Genomic DNA, 11,457 nt, shown 5'->3' with positions numbered 1-11,457 from the left:
CTTAATTGTTCACACTTTTTTTTATTATTTCGGTTTTCTCATCTTTTACTTTGGTTTTGAAATGTGAGACATCAGTAAACACTAGTTGCAAAATACAGACCACAAAGGATTACATGCAGTGATGAGCTGGTTCTAAAAGTTGCCAAAAAACATTACAAATCATTACAAAAAAGGCATCAATTCCCAGATCATCCAGTGTGTAGGATTCAGACGCATCTAGCGGTGAAGCTGCAGACTGCAACCATTTGAATACAGCTCAGCCTTCCAAGAGTGTGGGAGAAAATACTGTGGCGGTTAAAACTCATGGAAAACCAGTGTTTGGTTTGTTCTGGGCTACTGTAGAAACATGGTGGTTCAACATGGTGGCCTCTGTGGAAGAGGACCCGCTCCCCCGTAGATTAAAAAACGTCCGATTCCAAGGTAATGAGAAGAATTCTTACACTAATGAAAACATACCTTTGATTCAGTTTCTGCCAATACAACCTCCTGAATGTCACATTCTGTCATAAAATATCCACAAATCATTACTTATCTTTTGCATGGCTGCAAACCACGCTGCATCATACCCAGTCAGACCAGGGAAATGTGGTCCAGCTTTTTAGGGTATCTATTCGCCACAGTAAAGGTTAACCATAGAGATGACATCTAGTAGTGCATGACGCTATTTTCCCTTTTTCCATGCCATCATTATTATGGACATTATTATGGAATAATGTAAGATATGGCAATGTCAGAAGAAAATGAACGACTTTATGCAGCCCCTCTCTGAATCATCCTCTTCAGCTCACTGGTCTTTCTTGCTCTCTGTGGGCTCCTCTGGGTTGTCGGTTTCAGGATGGAGCTCGTCACCGCCCTCTTCTGGCTGAAAGCCGTTCTGCTCCTCTTCTTTCAAGCCGTGACCTTTGTTCAGCTTCTTAGATTTTTGGAAGAGCTCGTTGAGGTTAAACTCTCTGATAATGTTCTCCTATGGATGACATATGCATCAGATTAGCATTTGTGTGTGATGTGAGGCTGTTCCGAACTACACTTACACAGTATATACTGTTTGTTGTTGAAGACTTACCTCATTGAAGGTCCAAGACACAGCTCTGCCTTTATTGTCCACCATTGGACGTCTCATAATTTCCCGCCCTCCTTGGAAAAGCACGAGTGAGGGTAGCTGCCTAGCCAGAGGAGAAGTACTAACCCTGTACCTGTTCAGAAATAATTAACGGGAGAATCAATACCTGCCTACCTGCTCACAGAATCACAGAACAGTTGCAGTAGGTAACTTTTATAAAAAATAACTTTGTTATCTTTGCTGAAACTTTCACTATATCCTGACATATCTTCAAGCTACTAGCCCAAAGCATCTTTCCACCTTTCTCAGCTCTGATTGGTTGTTTTCGTTTTGGCCCGCTGGATTCTTGCAAATGCCATTCAGAGCACAAAGAAGTACAGATTTTACTGTCAGGATAAAGTGAGAGTTTAAGAAAAAATATGACAAAAAGTTATTTTAATACAAATGACCTACTGCAGCTTTAATTAAAACTACTGCTACATCATTAAAGAACAGGTGCAGAGTGGAAGAGGCAAGGAAATGACTAACCTCTGTGAAACCTCTCCATAGCGCCCGATGTCCACCTTCCCAAACCTGAGTCCAGGACAGTTGTACCTACAGAATATAGGGGAAGACATTTAGGCCTCAAGTCAATACTGATATCCCTGATGTATTAATGTATGATTGTGATTACTGAAGGAAACATTCAATGTGTATTTAAAAAAATAACCAAAATGTTAACTTTTCAGTATGCAATTTGGAAGTTATTTTGCCAATTTTCCATTTAATACATGCTTTTAAAATAAAACACACTATCTAATACATCAAAGACTAAGAGGAGACACTAATAAAAGACGAAGATTATAGCATACAAAGTGTTCAGCAGATTAAATTAATATTTTGGTTTTAAACTTGTGATTGTTAATTATTGATGAGGGTTATCTTCTTCAAGCAGTATACTTCCTCTTGAACAAAACTCAGCCAATCACAACTATATCTATTGTACCAATAATTACTAATTAACCTGACTCAGGCACTGTAGGGCCTCAGTATCTTGAATACTGGGAGTCCTATATTTACTTATGTCTTACTTGAGAGACAGATCGGCAAAGACAGGAGCAAAAGACTGGCAGTCAGAGGACCAGTTGGCGTAGAATTCAACAATCCAGGTGACTCGACTGTCTCTCTGCAGCTCCTCCTAATGATTCAATCATACAACATTAGATTAAATCGAATTATTTCACATTCAATTAACATACTATATTGGCATGCTACTGTTTTTACACTCACATCTATGGTCGTGTCACTGAAGTACTTGATGTACTCTGGGCCCATGTAGAGAGGTGGCTTACAGGTCATGATGAATGCTGGAGACAAAGCATAGATAAACAGAGGTTCTAAAAATAATAGCTTTAGTTAATAAATGTACACAAAAAACCTAAATGCATTGTTTTAAGTTAGGAGCCGTTATTCAATTTGGTTTAAAGGAAAACTTTCATGGGGTGTTTTTTCATATTGCAATAGCCTGTTTAAAGTGATCATATACCAACTAATAATATATAACAACTAATCAAAGCTGATACAGTTTGCCAATAAATAAAGGAGTGATAATAACACATTAAAGCTATGCAGTGTCCTAAGCAGACCGGCACGCAGTAGGTGATCAAGACACTTGAGACCTCTGCTTACATTAGTAAAATTAATACATACAATAAAACATTAACATTAAGGGAAAAAGAGGAGATGTGCTACTTCATACAGCAAATTTCACCTATTTAATGGGTTTGTTTATTGTTTGGACCAGGGCTGCCAAAAGTTGGTTTGCTGGATGTTTATAGCAATTCTGTTAATACTTTATAATAATTATGATATACATTTGCTGTTTTATTTACTGTAAATTAAAATATGATCATTAAAAAAGTAAGATTCCTAATTATTTTTCATAATCTGAGCATTGCAGAAGTGACACTTTGCACAGAAAGTCAATTAAATTAATTAACTTGTGATCTTAGTATAATTTTACATCTTAACTATAGGTGTTTGCTTTTTGCCTATGACCCACCATTAAGTTAAGTTTTGGCCCTCCAAGAGGAAAAGGTTTGGGCGTTTACGCTGTCATCTACTAATAAAAGTACATATGTGTCCTGAAGGATACCCTGCATGTGTTGTTGCTGCAGTATTTGTAACGGGGGTTGTTAAGGCCACTGACCGACACACAGCGACACGTAAAGGATGCCGAGCCGAATGTCCAGCCTGAAGAAGAGGATGACGTTGGCCACTTTACTGAACAGGAACAAGTTGCCTATGTGCTGCTCAAGAGTGACTGCGGAAGAGGGAGAAGAACAATGAATGGAGCAGAGGGGAAAAATACAACCTTCACAACTGTTGATTCAAGGTCAGAGGAAGGCCTGATTACACTGTAATGTTTACACCACAAAGCAAAGTTTTTAGTAAAGCACTCCCTGGGTGTGGCTTAGTGTTGGGGGTTTCTCACCTGCTTTCAGGTGAAGGATTTTAAACGGTTACACATTAGGTCACAAAGCTATTTGGTTGTAGTTTAACAGTTACACATTATAGGAGACACATACAGTGTCCTTGCTTTTTGGATGTGATGTTTAACACAATAAAACCTAAATGTCAGTTTAAGTTAAAGAGGTTTAATTACATTTCTCACATGCTGACTGTTTATAGTGTAAACAAGCAATTATCATGTTATGAGATGAGTTGGTTTACACATAGACAAATGTGTGTGTTTGTGGTGTGTGGGGGGGGGTTACTTACTCGCTCTCCTGTTCTTCATCATCACTATAGCACTGAGAAACATGAGGATCTCCAGTTCTCTCTGTAAAACAAAAAACACACCATTAAACAACTTTGTGATTATTATATTATAAAAGTGAGTAAATAAGCAAACTCATCTCACAGCAGCCAACTCAGCTCCACCATATTTAGCAGCACTGCAGTGAAACACTATCCCCACCATCCCCACCATGCTCCCGTGCTCACCCAGTCGAAGTCGCAGGAGTTGCCGTCCTCCCGCTGGGTCGCCAGGTACTCGCACAGACCGGGAGCCTTTCGGACCAACAGGAAGGCGACGGTCATGAAGAACGAGGCGATATAATAAGGCTTCAGCAGCCATTTGTAAATCTGAGGTAAGTGGTACAAGAAAGTACAGAGTCCTGTGATCAAACCCATGCTGGCGGACCCGACAGTCACCCTCTGTGAGTTTGAGGAGGAATGACAGCTGAAGAAACTGACTTTGGTTCCAAGTGGGGACTTGGTCGAGCTGCGCATGCGCCAAATAAAACGTACGTCGTCATTTCTGGGCGCAGCGGCTCGCCGTAGATTTGGCGGGTGTTGTGAAAAAAAAAAAAAACATAAACAGAGAAAGCTGGGGGAAAAAATGGAGCACAGCAAAGAAGTAACACAAAAGAAGACTTTAAATAAATGTGTCTCCGGTGAAGAGCAGACTAATGAGGCAGGAGCTGTTGGTAAACCGACCGAGGAGACGGAAGCTCGGTATAACCGGCTCAAGTTGTTCGACAAAGTGATGCAGAAGAGCCTGGAAAAGTTCATCGACCATGCCAGGTAGTGTATCGTTTGTGTCCCGAAAAATAGTAGTGAAACGACGCTGTACTTGTAGTTTGTAGCTCTTGTGTTCATCTGAACCTCAAATGACATATTAAATGTGCATGAGAGACATTTGTGTCCAGTTAAATTAGTTTATGATGATCTGAAGGTTCAATCGGTTCCAGACTAACATGAAGTTACAGGTTGAATCACTTTATTACCAAAATAGACATTCAATACTTCAAACACGTCTATTCAAAACATGTCATTATACAATTTGTATATATACTGTTTACTACATATAATGGAATTAATATTATAAAACTTAAATTAAACTATGTAACAAATAAAAACAAACAAACACTGAAACAATGTGAAATGTGAAGCTGACTCACAGCTGGTGTAAATAAGTAAATAAGGATAAGGGACATGCAGCATTCATATACTCCTGCTCTAAGAAGTGCAGACCTTATTGAAACTACCTGCTTTTTTTAATGAAATTATTGATTACTTGAATGAAACTTTCATACGTGTGTAATTCTTTGAAAATAATAATTAATAAGACTTCTGACCTTTACTTTGTTTTCCTTGTTCTCTACATATTGATTTGTTTTCTAAAGGATTAGTTTTAGGCAGCAACAAATTATTATCTTCATTATCAACACATCCCTGAATGATTATTTTTTGATTAATCAATTGTTGTTTAATATATAAAATGTCAGAAATAATCCCCAGAGCTGAAAGCAATACCTTCAAGTCGCTTATGTCCAGCACCCAAATATATTCTATTTAGATAATATAACACAGAAAAGCAGCAAATATTCACATTTGAGAGGCTGTAAGCGGTGAATCTTTAGCATTTCCTCTTGATAAATTACTTAACAGTCACTCTGTAATCAAAGCTGTTCTGAGATATTTTTCTGTCAATCAATTTATAGATTAATCAATTAATCATTTAAGTACTCGATTAGTAGCCACACTTCGTTGCACTTTTGGTTGACGATGCTTTCACTCACAGTTTTAACAGATTCGCCAGCACGTTTCGTCCTCTGTACAAGAAGAACCCCCAGAGGATGGAGAGCATTCACAAGCAGTTCATCGAGGAGTTGCGGAGGACTATACAGGTGTGCAGCACATCACATTTAATACCATGTATGAACTAACAACATGTGGATGGTCCTTGTTGTTTGTATCATGTATGTGTATGGAGTATGCACTGGTCTACCTGCCTGTATTATTACTTGTTTACATGAATGTCTGTGTGTGTGAAGGAGGACATCAGCAGATTGATGGAAGAAGGTCGGTTAGATTTCAAACTGAATGAGTTGGACAAAATGGAGAGTGCTGCAAAGAACAATCAAAACCCTGCATGGTCAGTAAACAGCATTAAAAAACTCTTCACCTTTTAGCACCTTCACTATCTGCTGGTTGTACAAATCATTTCCTAACATTCCTTTACCATCTCCCTTGTTCTGGTAGGCGGCCGAGTGGGGTTCCTGAGCAGGACTTTTGCAGCTTTTTGATGCCATACTATCAAAAGCAAGAGGCCTACATGCAATTAGAGCTGAAAAAGATTCGGGCAGAGAATGCCGCCCTGGCGCAGAAGGTTCAGGCTGGTAGAGAGAGCGTTACTCAGACTGAAAACCGGATTTCTACCGCTGTTGATGAGTGGAAGGTAAGGGGAAATGCTTGAGTCTTTACTCTAAAATGTATTTGTGACATTAGATGTTACCTGGAAATGAATACACTAAAGCTCTTTTACATAACGCATGGAAGAGATATTCTTTTCATTTTTGTCTTTTTTGTAACCGCTTTTATCAAAATTACATTCCTCATGTATACTTAAATAACTTTGATATATATATGGGCTTGGTACAGATTGAAGGAGGCCACTGACTGACAGCTGTTGGACCAAAAGACACCTGTGCACTATAACATTAGTAGAAATTAAACTTTGCATTGAGTATTAACCATTTTTTTGTATGTTTCCTCTTACTTTTAGGCATCAGTCACAGAGTTTGAAAGGCTGCCATCTTCTCTCTGCCCCACTGATGTCTTTGATGTGTGATCTTCAAGTTATTTGATACATCAACTAACTTAAATGTACATATTGATTTTGTTCTCTATGTCTGTTTGTCTAAAAATAAACTTGAAATCTTGGAAATAAAAAATGTTTGGAGACCTCCAGTGGTTATTAAATCCGTGTGGGCCAACAATACAACAACCATTACGGTAACGTGCGTGTCTGTGTGTGGTATTACGGTACGTGGGCCATGGAAATGATGCCACAAAGAAGTGAAGAGTCGAGTAGTTGACACGGATGGATTCGTGGTGAAGCTCCATCCTAACAAGTAGCGAGGGCCGTACGCTTAAAGAAACCGGCTTTTTCTTTTCTTCCCATATAAATGTATAATTTGTGACAAATATGACGGAAATGTTTTCAACTCTGTTTGGGCAAAACGACGCTCAGGGAACACCCGGCTCGTCGTCTCTGGGGTTCGGACCCGGGAAGCCTCCGCCGCCGCTGCCGCAAAATCAAGTCTCCATGACGGGGCAGATGCCACCGCAGCTCGGGGATGAAGGGCCTGTTCTGCGGAAGCCCGGAGCCATGAATGAACCTTTCTATTTACTGCGGGAGCTTCCTGGTACTGTCGGACTATTATGATTGCTTTATACTTTGTATGATATTTGTCTGTTAATCTGAAGAAAGAGGCTGAGCTGGTAACACAGGTTGCTAAGCAGTTTGTAAACAATGCTAGCGTTAGCTAATATTTGTCAACAAGGTAACTTAAGTGTTGACGAAAATATTGAGTGAGCTCGTAAAAGGTATTAGCCCAGCTGTTTTAGTTATGTTGGGTTGGTTTTAAAGTTGACTGTGATACATATTTCCAAACTAGTTTCCTATGTTTGTTTGTGTTTTAAAGTTAAACGTCATGTAGCATAACTTAAACTGCAGAAATCATAGAAACAAGCTTCCCTGAACTAACATCAGCTAACAATGCTACTAGTTCGCAAGGTGTCTAACTCAGCTACACATGACTTGTGGTGTTTGGATGAATTAAATTCATATAAAACTGTGTGTTTAGTGGGAAACGAGTTGACGGGAAACACCAACCTCATCACGCACTACAACCTGGAACACGCCTACAACAAGTTCTGTGGGAAGAAGGTGAAGGAGAAGCTCAGCAACTTTCTACCAGAGTTACCAGGTGGGTTTTGTGTAGTAGGGACAAATGTGGGCTGACTGTCAAGTGTTAATGATGAGGGGGTTTGCACACATACATTATTAGACAAAACAAGATAGGTATGGGACAGTATGAAAGTTTTATCTTGACCAACACATCAAGTGCAGCACACAGTATTATCACAATAATCCTGAAAATGTACTTAATACTTTTAAAATGGCACTGAAACAGGAATTACTTTACTTACTTTACTTTATTAAGAAATATATATTTATTGGAGATAGGCACATCTCTTTATTTTGGAATTTATACTATTTCCACACATCCTGTTAAACTTTATTTTGTGGGGGTTACAACGGGAAAGCCGAGTCTTCAGTCATGGTGACAGTCTTAGGATTTTGTAATGACTGGAAAGATGGAGGCTCTCCCCGGTCCCCTTGTTCAAAATAAATCAGTAAGTCTATATAAGACTGTATGCTGGCGAGTTAGACAGCTTTTTCAAGTCAAGGCATGTGAGGATATTCATTATCACAATCATGAAGAGTTTTTGTCGTGTATGTGATAACATTGCATGTCATCCTCTCCCTAAATTAAAGTAGTGATTCATGTTCAGAGTAGGACACTAGTTTCTAAAGGAATTTACCATTGATAGTTGTTCTATTCTGTTCCCTCATTGGAAACTGGCAGCCTCACATTGGAAAAGGACCTTTTGTCTTAAAGGGCCAAAACTCCAGCAGCACTTGCAGTATTAAGAACAATTAAATTTGTAGACTGGCACATTACACTGGCTTATTACACTGGCTTTTGACCGTTTATCAGCTTTATAAATAGTATTAGGCTGCTTTTACATAGCGATTTTCTGCTCTAACTGGCAAAGCGCTCATTCACCCATTCACACACAGATTGCATGGCAGTTTCCACAGGAGCAACTTAAGGTTCAATGTCTTGCTCAACATGTAGACAGGAGGAGCAAGGGGGTCGGACCGCCAACCTTGCTATTAATGGACGACCTCCTGAGAGACAGCTGCCACCAAAGATACAGGTCAAATGATAACTCGGATGAAGGCAACAAGCTGAAATGCATTGGTGTAACAGTAAGGTTGAACATGTTGAAGTGTTGCTGTAGTATTGACCTGTAAAGACTACTCAGAGCCAACTGAGCTGTTATCCCAAGAACCACACCACACCTGTCTTCTGTAGATGTTGAGATATATGTAGATATCTTTTATTTATTTGATTACCTTCATTTTACCAGTAATATTCCCATTGAGATTCTCTTTTACAAGGAAGTCCTGGCCAAGACTGCAGATAATGTTTCAAATACAGCAGACATAAAACAAGTGTTTTCTAAAACTGTCAGATAGGAGGAGGAGACTTTGTTGTGAGACGAAACACACAAGATACCAAGAAATATCACATACATCTGTAAGACTGGTCTGTGAGACCATCGTTGTTGTTCAGATCTGATCTGGAAATTCCCTACAGCAGCAAATATTGAGGTCAAATGATGTCAGCTGAATGAAACCCCAAACATGCCACTGTTTTCTAACATTAGCTCACCATCCCAATACCCTTCCTGATTGATTATTTATTTAATTGTGGGCACAGCTGAACACCTTTACAACTGAATCATTGTGTGCCACCTTGTCATTGCTTAGGTTTTGATCAGTCCTCTCTCTTTTTGCCTGCAGGTATGATTGACTGTCCGGGCACTCAGGACGGCAGCTCGTTGCGCTCTCTGATTGATAAGCCTCCAGTGTGTGGGAACTCCTTCAGCCCACTGACCGGCGCTCTACTCACAGGCTTCAGATTACACACAGGACCGGTACTAATTTCAAAACAACACACACAAGTCACACACATTTTCAACATGTTGACTCTGATTACTCAAATTAAAGTTCCCTTTAGTTGGAATATTCTGGTCTGCTACATGTATCCCTCATTTTTTAAATTATATTGCTCATTTCAGTACTTACACTTGTGCATGTTTTTGTGTTTGTTTTTTCCAGCTCCCAGAACAGTACAGACTGATGCACATACAGCCTCCAAAGAAGAAGAGCAAACACAAGCACAAACACCATCGACCACAGGACCCATTGCCACAAGGTATGACAAACTAAACTATGTACACAAGCGCAAAGGAATGAAACGTGTTTTTTAGGTCACTGACCTGCTTGTTCTTCACATCACAGAAACTCCTTCAGACTCTGATCCCAAGAAGAAGAAGAAAAAGAGGGACGATGATCCCGACCGTAAGAAAAAGAAGAAAGACAAGAAAAAGAAGAAGGTAAGAAATCTATGAAGACCCCACTAATTCAGTGATTTTAGTGTATTAGTGTTATTGTGGATCCTAATACAGAGATAGAAGACCAGCTGGGACTCCTACCCTGATCTTCACTACACCAACCCCTTTCTTCAACTTTACTATGTGAAAACTTGAACCTAATTCCAAGTATTTAACCAAATACTAAAACCTATCACACTAAAACCACTTTTAATCTAATAAGTAAACTGTGTTAATTGAGTTTTGGCAACTAGCGTGCTTCACAACAAGTTTTTAGACAACAGCCTTGACTTAATATTGCTTTATAAAGTTATGGCTTACCTATTACACTATTACACTTAACTAACAGTTTTTAACTTATATATTTATCAGATACTTAGTAACATTATCATCCCATTCAAATTGTGTTTCTGAATACCTGACAATTGTAAGTATCCACTATCCTTTTAGCTGTAGTTCAGTCTTCACCAGCTTTATAGGAAAATCTCAGGGTGTTTAGCTTTATTCACCAGCCAGTAGCTAATGTTGTCAGTCTGTGGTTCGGTGCTGCTGGTAGTGTATGTTGGGTTTATCAGAACTTTGTATGCTGAAAACGACTCCTGCAGGAAACAGATTTGAGGAGAACAGCCTAGACTGAACACAGTAGATGTAAAGAGGATAAAATCCTCTGCAGCGCTGCACTGAACTCTGGGCGACCTCTTTCACATCACATGTAGTCACTTAATTCCGTGTTAATGGATGAATGAAGTTTTAAACATCTCATTTGATCTATGATTTGCAGAATTCTTGTATCCATAATTTAGTCTTTTTGTGGCTTTTGAACAAAACGTCTTTTGTTTAAATTTACCGTTCACAAACTGTGTTACTGCTCTCTGTCCCTCTCCAGAACCGCCACAGTCCCGACCACCCCGGTCTCGCTGGATCACAACCCAACAGCAACAGCCTCAGATAGACAGGAGCCCACTGTGTGCATGCCTGTGTGTGTGAATGTGCATTTTGTAAGAGGATGCGTGTGTTTTACAGATAATTGTATTAATAGGGAATATGTTTAATGAGAGGGGATGAATCAAATAATGCAAGTGTGTGTGTGTGTGTGTGTGTGTGTGTGTGTGTGTGTGTGTGTGTGTGTGTGTGTGTGTGTGTGTGTGGAAAGGAGCAGCAACACAGTGGATGATGGAAAGAAATGTTACAGAACAGTGTAAAAGGCAGAAAGCCACTGATGAGCTGTGTAGTGTTATGAATGACTGAGCAGGCACTGTATGTATGTCCCTCTTTGATTTTGTTGTATATTGCCATAATGCCAAAATCAAATAAACTTTGGTTATTATCTTTGCTTGCGTCTCCTTGTTATAGCTCTTTGTGTGTTGGTTGATAATACG

General features: G+C 39.4%; 3 protein-coding genes across 3 annotated transcripts; 2 read left to right on the top strand and 1 right to left on the bottom strand.

Annotated features, from left to right (window-relative positions):
* Position 1: 1 nt before the first annotated feature.
* tmx2a (thioredoxin-related transmembrane protein 2a) lies at positions 2-4,234 on the bottom strand. Its single transcript, XM_051418872.1, has 8 exons — positions 4,046-4,234; positions 3,821-3,881; positions 3,249-3,362; positions 2,330-2,406; positions 2,131-2,237; positions 1,589-1,654; positions 1,064-1,193; positions 2-964 (listed from the first exon to the last, which is right to left on the bottom strand). The coding sequence occupies exons 1-8, from the start codon at positions 4,232-4,234 to the stop codon at positions 785-787; spliced, it is 924 nt and encodes a 307-aa protein (XP_051274832.1). The 3' UTR covers positions 2-784.
* A 52-nt stretch (positions 4,235-4,286) lies between these two features.
* On the top strand, positions 4,287-6,780 carry si:dkey-6i22.5 (polyamine-modulated factor 1). Its single transcript, XM_051418873.1, has 5 exons — positions 4,287-4,627; positions 5,628-5,733; positions 5,881-5,981; positions 6,089-6,284; positions 6,612-6,780. The coding sequence occupies exons 1-5, from the start codon at positions 4,332-4,334 to the stop codon at positions 6,675-6,677; spliced, it is 765 nt and encodes a 254-aa protein (XP_051274833.1). The 5' UTR covers positions 4,287-4,331; the 3' UTR covers positions 6,678-6,780.
* A 120-nt stretch (positions 6,781-6,900) lies between these two features.
* On the top strand, positions 6,901-11,411 carry med19a (mediator complex subunit 19a). Its single transcript, XM_051418874.1, has 6 exons — positions 6,901-7,254; positions 7,696-7,818; positions 9,486-9,619; positions 9,804-9,900; positions 9,987-10,081; positions 10,965-11,411. Exons 1-6 carry the CDS (start codon positions 7,035-7,037, stop codon positions 11,028-11,030), a joined length of 735 nt encoding a protein of 244 aa, XP_051274834.1. The 5' UTR covers positions 6,901-7,034; the 3' UTR covers positions 11,031-11,411.
* The last annotated feature ends 46 nt before the right edge of the window (positions 11,412-11,457 follow it).

This window comes from Dicentrarchus labrax, unplaced genomic scaffold, assembly GCF_905237075.1.
Source record: "Dicentrarchus labrax unplaced genomic scaffold, dlabrax2021, whole genome shotgun sequence".
NCBI lineage: Eukaryota > Metazoa > Chordata > Actinopteri > Moronidae > Dicentrarchus > Dicentrarchus labrax.
The sequence above is the reverse complement of the archived record's forward strand: the minus strand, read 5'-3'. Positions and strand labels throughout refer to the sequence as shown.

Excerpts from the sequence above, each read along its gene's own strand:
- si:dkey-6i22.5 (XM_051418873.1), top strand. The coding sequence starts at position 4,332 with ATGCGCCAAATAAAACGTACGTCGTCATTTCTGGGCGCAGCGGCTCGC. Across the intron at positions 5,982-6,088 it reads AACAATCAAAACCCTGCATG|GCGGCCGAGTGGGGTTCCTG; the intron begins GTCAGTAAACAG and ends TTGTTCTGGTAG. Across the intron at positions 6,285-6,611 it reads CCGCTGTTGATGAGTGGAAG|GCATCAGTCACAGAGTTTGA; the intron begins GTAAGGGGAAAT and ends TCTTACTTTTAG.
- tmx2a (XM_051418872.1), bottom strand. The coding sequence starts at position 4,234 with ATGGGTTTGATCACAGGACTCTGTACTTTCTTGTACCACTTACCTCAG. Across the intron at positions 2,407-3,248 it reads TTACGTGTCGCTGTGTGTCG|CATTCATCATGACCTGTAAG; the intron begins GTCAGTGGCCTT and ends CTTTGTCTCCAG. Across the intron at positions 2,238-2,329 it reads TCAGTGACACGACCATAGAT|GAGGAGCTGCAGAGAGACAG; the intron begins GTGAGTGTAAAA and ends TTGAATCATTAG.
- med19a (XM_051418874.1), top strand. The coding sequence starts at position 7,035 with ATGACGGAAATGTTTTCAACTCTGTTTGGGCAAAACGACGCTCAGGGA. Across the intron at positions 7,255-7,695 it reads TTTACTGCGGGAGCTTCCTG|TGGGAAACGAGTTGACGGGA; the intron begins GTACTGTCGGAC and ends CTGTGTGTTTAG. Across the intron at positions 7,819-9,485 it reads CTTTCTACCAGAGTTACCAG|GTATGATTGACTGTCCGGGC; the intron begins GTGGGTTTTGTG and ends TTTTGCCTGCAG.